General features: G+C 41.4%; 1 protein-coding gene across 1 annotated transcript in view; it reads left to right on the forward strand.

Annotated features, from left to right (window-relative positions):
* The window catches only part of Atp13a5 (ATPase 13A5), a 104,858-nt gene that overhangs the window by 62,262 nt on the left and 27,177 nt on the right, over positions 1-15,419 (forward strand). The window contains exons 17-22 of the mRNA XM_026400268.2: positions 1,886-2,003; positions 7,038-7,162; positions 7,878-8,038; positions 9,852-9,977; positions 11,076-11,155; positions 14,913-14,955. Of these exons, the coding sequence (XP_026256053.2) occupies positions 1,886-2,003; positions 7,038-7,162; positions 7,878-8,038; positions 9,852-9,977; positions 11,076-11,155; positions 14,913-14,955 (653 nt within the window). The remainder of the gene's footprint in view (positions 1-1,885; positions 2,004-7,037; positions 7,163-7,877; positions 8,039-9,851; positions 9,978-11,075; positions 11,156-14,912; positions 14,956-15,419) is intronic.

Raw genomic sequence — 15,419 nt, forward strand, 5'->3', positions numbered from 1 at the left:
TGGAAGGAGAATATAGGAAAGATAAATCTTTTAGGAAAAGAGGGTGATTAAAGTAAATTAGATGATATCAGAGCAAGATAACTGATCATTTTTACAACCATTTTATTATTCTGAACCAGACTTTCAGATGATTTATACTATTTCTTAGTCTTATAAACATACGTACTTTCTAAGCAACAGTCAGGTTTATAAGAATATTGTTGCATTCAGAGGAGTTCATTGGACAAAATTGGACGTTTTTCTCCTGATTTTCATCTATTTTCTCCTTATGATTGCTGATAGCCATCAATTTGTTCATAGAATTCTAGATTTTGTGAATTCTGGCTCTAGTTTCTCTATTTGGAGTCTTTTATTTTTTTGACCTTAGAAGTGACCCTTTCTTTTCTGCCTTTGATCTTCCTCATAGCTCCCGTTAACTGTCTTTCACAGATGACCGCCTATCTTTGGCTTTGTCTTGTGTTTTCAGCCACACTGAGACAGTCAGCATCTTCTGGGCATCCTGCTGGTATCTATGGCCCTTGTTCTATTGGAAGAGTTGGACCTGTCACCTGCCACTTCTTGTTCTCGTGGCAGCCCTTCCAGTTCTTTCTGTTGTCCAAACTCCTGATCTTTTCCATAGGCGGACACCATCTTCTGTGCCCCCCACCCCTCTCTCTTCAAGAAAAGGAAAATTAGGAACTTCTTTGAAAGTAGATCTCCACCTTCAGGAATATTCTAGAATTATTCTAGAAATTCTGAGATAAATGGGGGCATAGGAATCTGCAACCTTCTCATTTTATAGATGAGGAACTGAGGTGCAGAAGATAGGCGACTTGGCCCAGGTCAGGAAGCTAGTGGAGTGGAAACTAAAACCCAGTTGTTTTTCCACCTCAGCGACCACATCCCCATTTGTGCCTTGCTTTCCCATGACACACACACAGCTCATTATAAACCATGAAGAGTTCCTTATATTACATAGCATAGTCACCATGTCCAAATACAAAAATGTTGGCATTGTGTCATCTGTCATCTGAAGCAGGGATCGGCAAACTTTTCCGCAAAGAGCCAGATGGTACATATTTTAGGACTTGCTGGTCACACAGTATCTGTGTTGACTACTCAACCCTGCCACCATAGCTCCAAAGCATACATAGACAATAAGCAAACCAGTAGGCACATCTATGTGTCAATAAAACTTTATTTACAAACCAAGCAGGGGGTCCTTGGCCTGTGTACCATAGTTCATCAACCCCTATTCTGGAAAATCAGCTCTTTCTCTTACTCCATCCAAATACACATAGTGCTGAGGTCTGTCCTTATTGAACCCAGTCAAAATGACACCAGTTTGTCTTGACCAGTTTGGGCTGGTATAACAAAACCCCATAGATTAGGCATTTTAAACAGTGGAGATCTCTCACCGTTCTGGAAACCAGAACATTCAAGATCATGATGCTGGCCAATTGGGTTCTTGGTGAGGGCTGCCATTTTGGTTTGCCGATGGCAGCCTTCTTGCTGAATCCTCATAGGGTAACAAAGAGATCATCTCTTATATGTCATCATTCTACTCATGAGGGCTCCACCTTAATTTTTTACTCAATTACCTCCCAAAGGTAAATGCACTTCCAAATGCAGTCACATTTGGGGGGAGTCTGTACATATGAATTTGGGGGCTCACAAACAATCAGTCCTTAGCACAGTCGATGACCAGCACACCTTTGACATTTATTTCCACCCAAATAAGAAGAACACACTGATAAACTTGTTTCTAACTTTTGTCTAAAGTTTGAAGCTTTCTATTAAAACAGTTTTATGACATGAAAATTAAAACCAGGTACAGTATTCTGGAGTCTCGATCAGGATCTAAACAGCCAATGTGACCTTATATTTGCCTCTTTTCTTTTGACAGTGCCCAAGAATTTCCCACAGGAGCTGAGGAATTACACAGCGCAAGGCTTCCGTGTCATTGCCCTGGCTCACAAAGTTCTGAAGATGGGGAAGCTCTCAGATGTGCAGCGTTTAGCCAGGTAAGGAGTCAGAAATCAGCACGAGCACAGACTCCCTGTGCATGAGGTGAATGAGTCCTAGAAATGGATGGATGAACAGCTCACATCACCAGGAAGACTCTTGGAGATGGACAGCTGAACTCATCTGGTCCTCTGATGTGGAGATGAGCAATTGTAGGTGAGACTAGGGAAGATTTACTTAGGTCACAATGTTGGTTGGTGGGAGAACAACAGGATTGCCATTGAGATTTCTGACTCCTAAACAGCATATGCTATTCCGGCCCTGCACCACCTTAGTCTCAGCTCTCCTCCCACCTCTGAGTGCTATGGGAACAACCTATTTGGGTGTCCCACATATAAAGAGGCTGAGAGAAGGAAGGGGACAGTTGCAAATTCGAAAGGTTTCCAGAATCACTTAGACTCATTTTTTTGTTGTTGTTGTTTTTTCAGGGCTGAATACTATACCTCTCTGAGATATGGGAAAGTAATGAGTACAAATTGAATTCTTTTTAAGAAATAAAATTCAATATTCTTAATTAGATTAAAGGGGAAAAATTGTCCTCATTAGATGGTAATCTATACACTATTGTTTCTACCGATATTCTTCAGCTTTCAAAGGTTGTTTTAAAATTATCTATGATAAAGAAGCAGAGCAGAGAAATGCTGTGGAAAATTGAATAGCTGATCAACTAGGTATTACTTGTTTTAGAGATATTTGATTTATGATGCTGATAGAGAGATACTTATTTATATGTAATTTGCTCCTTCATGTCAAATACTGATGTCCTGGGTTTAATATTATTACTTGCAGCCTAAGTCCATATAAGATAATCAGCAATCATTGCCCTTTTCTTATTCTGTGCCTGTTTCCCCATCTACAAGCTCTAAGGAGCTTTTCAGCCATGACATTTTAATCATAAAGTTCATTTTGAAATATATGAGTGACATCTTCTGATTTAGCATTCCAGGTGTTTGCTATTCTTGAGCAATCACAAGGACTCATAACACATGGGACTTTGTAATTTTTCAAACACAAATTTGAATAACAAACATTAAGGTTATATGTGAAGACAAGATTTACATAGCTACTTCTGGAGTGTAACCACTGCCCAGCTGCCACGTACAAATGCAGCTGTTCCTATTTAAGAGTCACTAGTGGAACAGACAATGTTAGGAATATAACAAAATATTAAAATGTGCTAGATTTCCAACCATCTCAGGCTTCCCAGGGAATCTCGGGAGCCTATGAAGTTCTGAGCATTTACTTACTATCTTCAGAAAGGGTAAAGGGATAAGTTTTTGATTTTTATTAGGATCGAATTATATTTAGCAAAGTTTTCCAATTAGGAAAATCAAAACTTCTAAAAGATTAGAGTCATAAGAGGGGAAGTGAGTTTCTTGAGATAACTTGGAAAAAATATTACCTGAAATTAAAAAAAAAAAGAAAAGAAAAGAAAAAAAAACAGAAGAAATACTTCACTGAGATTTGCCTCTTCATTGATTCAGCAAATATCTCTTGACCTTTGCTATGTGTTAGATCCTCAAGGAACCAAGGATTCATTCAGAAGTAAATAAAATGAAGTCCTTGCCTTAAGAACTTTATATACTAATTGAGGAAAATAGATAATAAAATCAATCTGTAAAATATTGTCTTGTTGGCAATTTTTAAATGTCCTGAAGGGGGAAAATGAAGCAGGTCAGGAGGGCTTTTCAGAAGACAGAGAGTGCCATTTTGCAGGGGGTGATCAGGGAGGCCCTCTGAGGAGCAGCATTTGAATAGAGATCTGAGTAAAATAGGAGGGCAAGCCGGCAGATTTCCAGAGGCCAGCATTGCAGGTAATAGGAATGGTAGGTGCAAAGATCTTGACGTAGTGGCGTTGTTGGAAATGTGGAGAAGCCTGAAGCTGCAAATGAGGGCAGGAGTCGTAAAACAGAAAACACGTGTCTGTCTCTGTTTTTGTTTTGTGCTTTGTGCATTGCAGCCAAGAAATCGTTGGCCAGACCAATATCAAGAAAACACTCGCCTATGTTTCCCCCCAGGAGCTTCCATCTCCAGTCTTATGTTTTAGTCCTTGATCCGTTTCCAGTTGGTTTTTGTGTGTGGTGTAAAGACAGAGTTCTAATTTCGTTCTTTTGCATGTGGATATTAAACTAAAAATCTCCTGAACCGAAAAGGAAGCAACCCAGAGAGTGAAATAGAAAATTTGCAAACTATGTATCTGATAAGAAATTAATACCACAAATGTATAAGGAGCATAACTCAATAACAACAAAATAAATAACCCAATTAAAAACTGATCAGAGCATCTGAGCAGACATTTATAAATAAGATTTATAAATGGCCAACAGGTACATGAAAAGGCACTGAACATCACTATCAGTGAAGTGCAAATCAAAACCTCATGGCTATTAGGATGACTGTTTAAGAAAATTTAAAACATCACAGGTGTTGGTGAGGATATGGAGAAATTAAACTATATACACTGTTAGTGGAAACACATGCAGGTGCAGTGGTCCAACTGATATCCAAAATAGTAGGGGGTTTCCTTAAACAGTTAAAAGTAGAAGGACCATATGATCCCCCAATGCCACAATCCCACTTCCAAGTATATGTCCAAAAGAATTGGAATCAGGATCTCAAAGGGATCTCTGCATTTCTATGTTCTTTGCAGCATTTGTGTGTGTGTGTGTGTGTGTGTGTGTGTGTGTGTGTGTGTGTGTAATAGCCACAATAGGGAAATAGCCTAAATGTCCATCAGTGGATGAATAAATAAACAAAATGTGGTACATACATACAATGGAACATTATTCAGCCTTAAAAAAGAAGGCTTAGGTGGGCTGGGGATGTGGCTCAAGCGGTAGCGCGCTAGTGCGTGCGGCCCGGGTTTGATCCTCAGCACCACATACAAACAAAGATGTTGTGTCCGCTGAAAACTGAAAAATAAATATTAAAAAACTCTCTCTCTCTCTCTCTCTCTCACTCTCTCTTTAAAAAAAAAAAAAGGCTTAGGCCCAAAGTAACTTAGCAAGATCCTGTCACAAAATAAAAAACAATAATTGATTATTATTGTTTATGATTGTGTACATTACATATGTGTGGTTTTTAATAGGACAATTACACCTCAGTAATACTGTTAAGAAATAAAATAATAAAGGGCTGGGAATGCAGCTCAGTGGTTGAGAACCTGTGAGTTCATGTTCAAAATACAAAAAAAAAAAAAAAAAAAAAAGAAGAAGAAGAAGAAGAAAAAAGAAATTCTCATGCCATGTCAGACAACATAGATGCACCAGGATGTATATCATGCTAACTGAAATAAACCAGTTGCAGAAAGACAAATTCTGCACAATCTCACTTATACTATGTATCTATAGCAATCAAATCCTTAGAAATAAAGAGTGAAATGATGATTACAAAGGATGAGGGAGAGGGGAGTGGCAGCTGCTTAGTGGGTATAAACTTTTAGTTGTGCAAGATGAATAAGTTCTAGAGATCTGCTGTACAACATGGTGCCTATAATTATCAATGCCATCCTGTACACTTTAAAATTTTGTTAGGAGGGTGATCTTAAGTGTTCTTATCACAAAGAAAAACAAAACAAAAAAAAAAAAACGGGAGCAGGAGGAAACATTTGAGGGTGGTGGATATTTATTATTTTGATTATTATTATGATTATTCTGTGCAGAAGTGTATACATATTGCTGAAACCCATCAGACTGTATACATTACATATGTGTGGTTTTTATAGGACAATTACACCTCAGTAATACTGTTAAAAATAAAATTCTTTATGAATCTAAAAACCCCCCAAAATTATTAAATTGGTGAGAAGATTTTGGTATCTTCCCTTTGGTTCCAGCCAACATAAAAATATTAATACAATTTATAATAAAGAAATACTAAAGTTAAATTTGACAAATTCCATGTTAGGTAGATTTTCTTTTATAGTATTTTCTGAGCTCACTAAAACAGGATTGATATTTTTGAGTGTGCCAAAGTGCCTTGTAAGAGATTTGAAACAAAGTAGTTATTTAGTAGGTGGATTTTTTTTTTTAATGAATGATGAAGAAATCTTTACAATTCCAGAGAGAAATTTCTTCCCTGTGTTCTAAGTTTGAATGATTATTGCAGATGAGCTAGATCAACACACTTCTGCAGATTCCAAGTGGGTGGGAAGTGCTAGCTGAAAGAACAGAGTAGAAGCAGGGTACAGGGACACCAGAACCAGAGAGAGATGGCAAGAGCCTAACTGGCTCATCATGTAGAGACCCGGAAAGGCTGAGAGTCCGCTACACCATGCACTGAGAAAATGGTGCTCAGACCCAAGGCGGAACGTGGATCCTTAGGGCTCCCTTTCCCCTCCCCTCCTCTCTTCCTGCCTGCTTACCCTTACTCTGCCCAGAAAAACAGAACAATGAAGGGTCAAGAAAGAGTCCTTGGCCCCAAATTTACATTTTAAGAATCCTATTCCATTTCAGAGGAGTGGTCCTACATAACTTGTAACCTGCTTAGACACAAGTCTCCAGTCTCAAATTCTCAAAACTCCAAACCCTGGCCGAAGCCCTTTCATCGTTATTGGTGGTAACAGATGCAGGCTAAAAAGAATGACCTCAGGTTCTACAGTTACTATGGAACCTTGTATGTAGGATGCACTGAATAAATGTTGAATAAATTATAATTTTGATTGCAAGCTAAAAAAAAGAGAAAGATGCAAATTGAAAAATATATACCTTTAACACAATTTTTAAAAACTAACAGAAAGGTTGGAAGATAAGAATATTGTTTAAAAATTAAAAAAAAAAAAAACTGGAGTTGAAAACCAGAAGTAACTAAAAGATTTATAAGTGGTTGCCTCTGGAAATGGGAAAAGAGGTGAGGTTGTAGGGGCAGGAATTGTTGGTTTTCCTTGTAAACTCTTGGGTTCTTTTTTATTTTTTTTGTAACATATGCAGGTATAACATTAAAAAAATCAACATTTTAAAGAAAATGAACAAAATTCAATGGTTGAATCTACATGGCTACACTTTAATATTGATTTTTTTCCCCTGAATTCAAAGGGAGAAAGTGGAGTCCGAGTTAACATTTCTGGGACTTCTCATCATGGAGAATCGCTTGAAAAAGGAAACCAAACCAGTCTTGAAGGAGCTGAGTGAGGCCCGCATCAGGACCGTGATGATCACAGGTGTGTTGGTTTCTGAAGGCCTGACAAGGTGACTGTATCCTGGGCATAAGAAAAAGATGTGTGGGCTGAGTGAGTTCATGGAACAAATATGTCCTGTGGCTGAGGCTTCTACCCTGTGATCCAGTTACCTATGTAGCTCCCCAGCAGGACCAGGAGTTTGGGAGGCAGGGACCATATCTCATGCTCTCTGTCTAAAACCCACTCCCTCTACCCAGGATCTGCACAGTGCTCAGAGACTCACAGCAAATGTTTAACCTGAGAACAGATATGCTGTCATCAAGAATCCCAGTGAAACCTCTGTGTAAAGGACATGAGCTCTGGTTGACAGAGCCCAGGGCAGAAGGGCCAGGCTTGGAGAATGTCTCAGTCATGGCCTGGCCCTGGGATTTCTATGGTTATGTGGAATCCAGATCCTGAGAATCGCTTTGTGCTATCACACGAATCATATTATGTTCACAACTACACGCTATGTGTCACCTGAGGGTTAGTCAGTCAGAAGGTGCTTAAACGCTTTTGGACACAATGCCAAGCAGCTGAAAGGAGATGTGAACCCAGTACTTGCCCACTCTCGGGGCAGACAGTTTTGGGCAGAGAGGAAGATGATTCACAAAGCAATAGATGCCCCCAAAAGTAAAGTGAAGGAGTAAGAACTCAATTCTGGTTACTGATATAGGAGGTTTGAACTTAAAACAAGCAAAGTTTCTTTGCCTTTTAGGTGATAATCTTCAAACAGCCATTACTGTTGCAAAGAATTCTGAAATGATTCCTCCAAGCAGCCGGGTGATCATTATTGAAGCCAGTGAACCAGAAGAGCATATTCCTGCTTCCTTGACCTGGCAACTCATGGAGAACCAAGAGATGGGACCTGGGAAGAAAGTGAGTGAATGTGAGAAGCTCCTTCCCTGGGCCTGGGCTGGTGGAGGACGGCCTGACACCGCACAGCCTCGTCAACTCCAGAAGTCATCTCAGTAATGGTCCCTCACATTGACCAGACTGTGACAGTTGGCGAAGCATTTCCAGCAGTACTTCTGCATATCATAGTCACCTGCGGGAGTTTTCAATTTTCCCCATGCAGGAGACATCAATTAAATCAGAATGCCTAGGGTGGGAGCCTACACCAGTCCCCTTTCCTGGAGATTCTCATGTGCAGTCATGGCTGAGAACTACTGATTTATGCCCGTATTTCCCATTTGATACTCACCATAACTGTGTGCATTTGGGAAAACTATATGCTTTACAATAAGAAAACAGGCAGAGAAAAGTAAGCTTGTCAAGGCACAAACTGGTTAAATGGCAGAGGAGAAACTGGAGCCAGGTCTGTTTGATTCCACAGATCCCTGCCATGTCGATTGTGCCTGTGACATGGAGTTGACAGGTGCTGGGTTTCTGTAGATGGCAAACTTCCTGTGCATTTGCACAACAGAAGAGCTCTTCCTGCGATGAGAATGAGCTTTAGCTTGCATTCTGTCTCTAAAGGGAGCACCTATGCTTTTGTGTGACTTCAAAGAGATGGCCCTCCAGGTGATGAATTATAAAAATGCTCCCTTGCTCTGGCCTTGCAGGTTGTAAGGTATAGAGTGGGCCTTTGTGTAGTACGCAAACTGCACAACTGTACAGAGTGACCCTGTCCCTAGGAAGAGGTGGGTTAGTTTGGCTCAATGCAACTAACTAATAAACTAACTCAATTGCTCATTTATGAGTTTAATACCTTTACCGAAGTTTAGGTCACCCGTGGGGGAAGTTACGTTATAGTCAGCACCGTCCTCCTCCCAGGCGCTCTCCAACACACTTCCTCTCCCATCCTTTCTAGTAGAAGCAGAGGGATTCCTGTCCTTGTCCCAGGTGGATGGCTTCAGAGCATGTCTTTTGTTAGTTGTTTTGCAATTGGTGCTAGAAGAGGAAAGTTATCTTTACCTTGTCTCCCAGGAACAAAGCTTTCCCTGACACGAATTTCTCTAATGGATAAAATGTTGTCATCTCCTCTGCTATTTGAATTCAGAGTCCTTCATAAATATGAGGCCCTCTGAGAAATGTGACATGATTTTTCAGCTGTTGACATGATGAGCTCAGAGGCATCAAATGCTTCCTCCCCATTGGGGAGCAGTGGGGCTAGAACACCCCCAGAGTAAGGCTCTGACAGGTGAGAGACGGGAGGGAAGGGCTTTGGAGAAGACAAATGGGCTGGCACAATGGGACGTGGAGTGTGGAAGAGGGTGCGAGTGCCATGAAGAAAGGGGTCACCTGTTTTGGTCAGGTGCTGAAAGGAAAAAGAGGTCAGGTGCTGAAAGGAATGAGGGACTCAAAAGGATTCTAAATGCTTTACACTAAAGTAATTGAACAAATGAACAGCAAGAGATCTTAGGGCGTTAACGTTTGCACGAGGAGGAGAGGGATGGAGCGTTCTTCCTTCTAATTACGAGCTGGTACCTTCGAAGGATTTTCACGGGAGACTGATGTCACGAGTTTTCTCTCTGGGGAAAGGGTCCAGAGCACCGTGTTGTCAAAGCACGTAGGTGCAGACGCTTTGGGGAGGGGACAGTTTGCGTGTCTTCTTCCCCTGGATCAAAGTTCCATGGGCAAGTTGCACGTCCTACATTTGCTGACCCTGACAGTGCCTTCCCCAAAATATAGGAAAGCAGAGACATTCCTCCAGCACCCATGTAAAAAAACGATGCCCTTTTGGTTTTAGGAAGCTTATGTTAATATTGGAAACAGTTCCGGGCCTGATGGGGACACAGGGAGCAGTTACCATTTTGCAATGAGTGGGAAATCATACCAAGTGATATTTCAGCATTTCAACAGCTTGCTTCCAAAAGTAAGTACTGGGAGAATGAAGTTTTTGTTTTGCTTTTCAAATTAGTGGGGCAAAAGTGGGAAGAGAGTAATGAGAGCGATGATGACCGCTGAGGTCGTCACAGAGTTAAGGAATAAGCAGCCTCAGAGGGGCTGCCCTGGCAGAAGGTTCCAGGTCCTAGACACGCACACAGCCTCCTCTCCAGGGGTGGAGTTCTGGGGTCTCCCCTCACCTCTGTGGCCAATTCCTTCTCAGCTTCCATCCTTCATTCCCTCTCCACCTTGAAGAATTTCCCAAATAGGTTTAAACACAATGCCTATTGGAAACCGAGGCTCTCCTCTGAAAACCACCAACTCCTGCAGGCTGAGCTCTATTCCCCTTCCTGTCTTGATTCCTAAATTACAGTGGGAGGCAACAAAGGCCCCACAGTTTATTTTCAAAATCATTTGTTACCTTGTCCTCTATGTGTCCTATTTTAAAATAGTGCTGTGCAGGGTTGTGCTGTCAAAGTGGAGGAGATAAATGGAGCACATGCTTAAGGCAGCAACCATCTGTTAGCAGTTCCTTAAAAATTCTGTCATCTCACCAGTCAAGGATGGTAGAATCTCGATCCCTAAGGTGTCTAGAAAGCTCTTAGTCTGGTTCCGTCTTATAGACATAGGAAGCTCTGACTCAGAGAGGTTAAGTCCCTTGCCTAAGGTTTGCATAGCTCATTGGAACACAGCTGAGGACAGAGCTTTGTTTCTCAGCTTCTGGTCTATTGCTCTTTTCTCTGCCTGTGCTGAGACAGTGTGTAGTAAAAAGAGCTGCATTTCCTTAAGCATTTTTATTTCTATGCTCTGCTGCTTCTTAGTTATTATTATTAATTAGAGGTCATCTCATCTTGGAAAAATGGTCTGGAAAAAACGTAATAGAGTTGTGATGAAGGACTCAAGTGAAAGTTCAATGTGAAAGCATTAAATCCCCTGATTCTCTTTCCTGACGTTAGCTCTAATGACATACCACCCAATGCTATATTAAATCAGTGGCCAGGAAGGATTTTTCAGGACTTCTATTTTTATAATGTTCTTCCTAATCGTATTGGCAATGGTTATTTTTTTTTTCTCTCTCTCTCTTTAGATACTGGTGAATGGAACCGTTTTTGCAAGAATGTCTCCTGGGCAGAAATCAAGCCTTATTGAAGAATTTCAGAAATTAAAGTAAGTGGTACGCATGAAAGGAGAATGTATTTGTTACCTATTGCTGCATAACAAATTCCCCTAATCCTTAGCTTAGAATAACACCATTTATTATTTTACCTTTCTGTGGGTGAGGAGTTCAGGTTTGGCTTAGTTAATTAAGTCTCTGGTTCAGGGTCTGTCACAAGGATGTCGTCAGGTGTCTGTCAGGACTGCTGTCTTCTCAGTGCTCCATAGAAGAGAGGTGTGCCACCAGCCTCTCTCTCTCACGTGTTGTTGGATGGATTCAGTGCCTTGTGGGCAGTTGGACTAACAGCCTTAGCTCTTCACTGGCTGTTGGAAGAAGATACTCTCAGGTCTTTGACATGTGAGCCATTCATAAGAAAGCTCATAGTGTGGTAGCTAGCCTCCATAAAGTGAGAAAGTAGGAAGAATCAGAGAGAGGGAGAGGGGGAGAGAGAGAATGTTGCTGATTCTCATATCTTAATCTCAGATGTGACTTCCTGTCATCTTTGCTGCCTTCTCCTCCTTAGAAGCAAATCAATGGGTCCAGCCCACATTCAAGGGAGTAGATTTCACAGCAGTGTGTCAGTGGGTGGCGACCACTGAGAGCCATTAAAGAGGCTACCTATCTCCAACAACATTCATTTTGTGGCCCAAGATACACTTTAGTGTGTCTTAGAGGAAGATCTTCTGCCGAGATGTGGAGAAAGGAAGCAATGGGGGGTTTGTGTAGCTCAGAATGTGAAAGCATATGTGTTACCACCTGAAATCATCAGATCCTCTAGAAGATGTGTAACCTTCCAGTCCTCATGGGAAAAAAGCAAAATGGCACCTGGCAGGGATTAGATATAGAGGTCAAAGTCAAAGACAGATCTTTCCTTCTCTCCCTCAAAAATACAGATGAGCTGGGGATGGTGGCTCATTTCTTGAGCTCATAAGGCTGAGGCAGGAAGGTTGTAAGCTCAAAGCCAACCTCAGCAACTTAGCAAGGTCCTAAGCAACTTAGTGAGATCCTGTCTACAAATAAAATATAAAAAGGGCTGGGGTGTTGCTCAATGGTAAGCGCCCCCTGGGTTCAATCTAGGTATAAAAAAGGCATGACCAAATCACATTAATACCAAGAGTTATCGGTGACGAATCCTGCTTCCTCACATGTTGAAGCTTGAACATTAGAGAAGCACGCTGAGGCAAGCATATAAAGCAGGGTTTATTTAAAAAGGGGTAACATAGACTTCTCCTGGGAGGGGGAAGGGGGCCATAGTTGGTATCCTGGTAGCCCAAGAAGCAAGGTGTTCTGCCCTTTTTATGTCCCAGGCTTCCTTTATTCTCCTGCCCTCTTCCCCTTATCTTTCTCCTTCTTGCATGCAAGACTAGGCCTAGGAAATGCTGCTTGGTGGGAAAAGGAGGGAAACAGGTGGGCTGAAGGGCAGGATGGAGCAGCCAAGGACACATTAATTAATAACCTTGTGGCTCCCTGTAGGGAGAGGCAATTCCAGGGACAGGTTACCCTGGCAACAGGTTGGAGCAGGGGCAGGTTCTTGATAAGGATGGAGGAAGGGCTCTGAAGGAATTAACATTTCAATTCTTCAGGGGATGGTCTCTAACTTTCGGGTCTCACTCAAAATTAGCCTCCTTAATCCAGCCTGACTGGATTTACCGATCTATACTGACTTCCTATATAATTCTGGCTTCAACATCAGAGCAAAATGTTTCTTGCGGAGACCAGATCCACCTGCTACTTGCTGGGAGTGTTTGTCTTTGGCTTGTAGATTTTAAGAAGCAAAAAGGAACAGAGAGTAGTTTAAACTTTAGATAATTGCTGATGAGTTCTCAGTGAAATCAGGAGACTGCCTTTCCCCTTGAATCTGGCTGCTACATATCCATAGGGAAGTCTCTAACACTGCCTATTAACTTCCATGTGGCTTTCAGGATGAATAACCAACCAGTGTCTAAAATAACTAGCCCATGGTCATTCCATGATGCTGGCTGAAGAAAGTAATTTTCTCTGCCTCAAATGTCTCAACTCTGAAAAGCTATGCTCCCCTAAAACAAAATTCACTCAGAGAGGCCCTTGCTGCTGTGGAAAGAGCTGTCCTCTCAATTCCTCTTCCTCCTCTGTGCTTCTGTCGTTGTCCATGTGCACAGGGCTGTCTGGATTCTCCTTCTGAATTCAGGGAACACTGGAAAATGTAAGGCTGAACACACACTTTCAACCTGAAGAAGGGAAGGCAGTTGTGGACAGTCTTGTCACACATATGCAAATGTTTATAGGGTGATTTTCTTCTAACTAGACTAAAAATAGGTCCAGCTGTATGATTTGTATACTTTTGACCATTTTGACATATTAAAAGGGTAATTTTTTATGTTCTGATAATAAGAATATTTTTGAGGGGAAGATGGCCAGCATCTCATTGGTGGGTATTTCTGCCCAGAAGAATCCAAGCCACCCTAAATAGTGTGAAGAATCTGTGCACATGTCTCCAGTTATATTTGTGAAACTATATACCAAATGTTTCTCATCCTAAATCTTAATATCTCAAATAATTAAGCCACACTAAATTTTAATACCTCCAATAATTAACCAATAATAAAACACAAACACTCATAAATATATTTACACAAGCAAAGCCCCTGATAGATCTAGTCCACATGGGTTCTTGAACTAGACAAAGACAAAATGCCTCCATGGTTTATTTAAGGGGGGGCACATCAAAGGCAGGGGTTAGGTTTCAAGGACAGAGTCTTACTTCTTGATGTCTTGCAGTCAGCAGGTTGGTTGACATCTTGGCAGGTCACACCCATCTCAGGTGCTGGGTGGGATCTTAGGCAGAGCTTGAGGGGAAGTTCACCTGCACAGGCCGGTCAATCCCTGTGGGGAGTGCCCCAGGGAGTTCCCAGTAACAGACTTAACACTTCAGGAGGCTACTGTGTGCAACACAGCCTACAGAGGGCTTGTGAAAGAATATTATAAGGGAACTTGACTTTTTCCTTTACTGACTTCTATAGTTTTATCCATTTGTGGAAAAATGCCACTGTATCTCATTCAGCATTGCCATTAATCAATACCTATAATGTATTATTTACTGATAATTGAGGGCAGACTGTGTCTTGTATCAGAGATTCCTTTTCCCTGACAGCAGTTTTAATTTCTGTTCTTCTATTTATATCCTGTTTTTATATCAAACTGTCATAGATGGGAAGCATATTATCTCATTGTCACTGAGATGCATCAAGAATCTGTGCACATGTCTCCAGTTATATATGTGAAACTCTGTAACAAATGTTTCTCATCCCAACATCTGAACTCTTAAACCAAACCACAGCCAGCTGAGGCTGTGAGCTCTGTATTAAGTTGTGCAGGAAGTGCTACAATCATGACTGTGCACACTTAAGCTTGACTTTTAAGCCCATACTGCTATGGGACTAGAGGTTTTCTGGGCTAAACCCTACAATGGCTATCCCTTCCTTTTAAAATCAAACAGGACTTCTTCTGCAGTGTATGATTACTGTCTTTGCCAATGTTCTTGGTACTATCACAACCATTTCTGTGATTGATTGAAACAATTTAAATAATGTAATGTCCTTCCCCCTCTGGGACTATGTCTCTCCAGTCATTTCCCTTCATCCTGATTCCACATGTGTTTAGGATGTGGCACGCATGTGCAGAGGCACACATACACACCCTACCCCATCCCCGTATGTGAGTTAGTTATGATTTCCATATGATTTGAGTGCCGTGTTGAGCTATTGATTTCTCACATCCTTTTCCTTGCAGTTATTATGTGGGCATGTGCGGAGACGGAGCCAACGACTGTGGAGTGAGTAGAGATGCCCTTTGCCCATGCGGGCAGTTCCTCAGTGTCCCTTTAGAGGCCCCGAGGTCCCCTGGGGTTGTCTCCTCATCTTTCCACAGCAGCCACCTGATCATTTTGCTGTGGATGCCCTCTTCTACCCAAGTGTAGGTCCGAAGTAGAGAGAAGTAAAATGAGGAGTCCCTTTCACTGTTTTCTAGCAACTCCTGGAATGACATAAACAAGGGAATGCTACCGACCCCCCCCCCATATTTCTGACCTATAAGGGATTTCACAGGAATTAGTTGGTTTAAATCTCACCTGTTATCAATAAGGAAATGACATCTCAGGGAAGTGAAGTGTTTTAGCTTGAGAGCATTTAGCTGAAAAAGTCTGAGCAAAGGAAAAGTTTGAAACTCTTAGTTTTGAGTTATGTGTAAATTATATTTATTCCTGACAAACTTCCACTCTGGGGTTAATTTTTTTAGAGT

This window comes from Urocitellus parryii, chromosome 2 (assembly GCF_045843805.1).
Source record: "Urocitellus parryii isolate mUroPar1 chromosome 2, mUroPar1.hap1, whole genome shotgun sequence".
Lineage (NCBI taxonomy): Eukaryota > Metazoa > Chordata > Mammalia > Rodentia > Sciuridae > Urocitellus > Urocitellus parryii.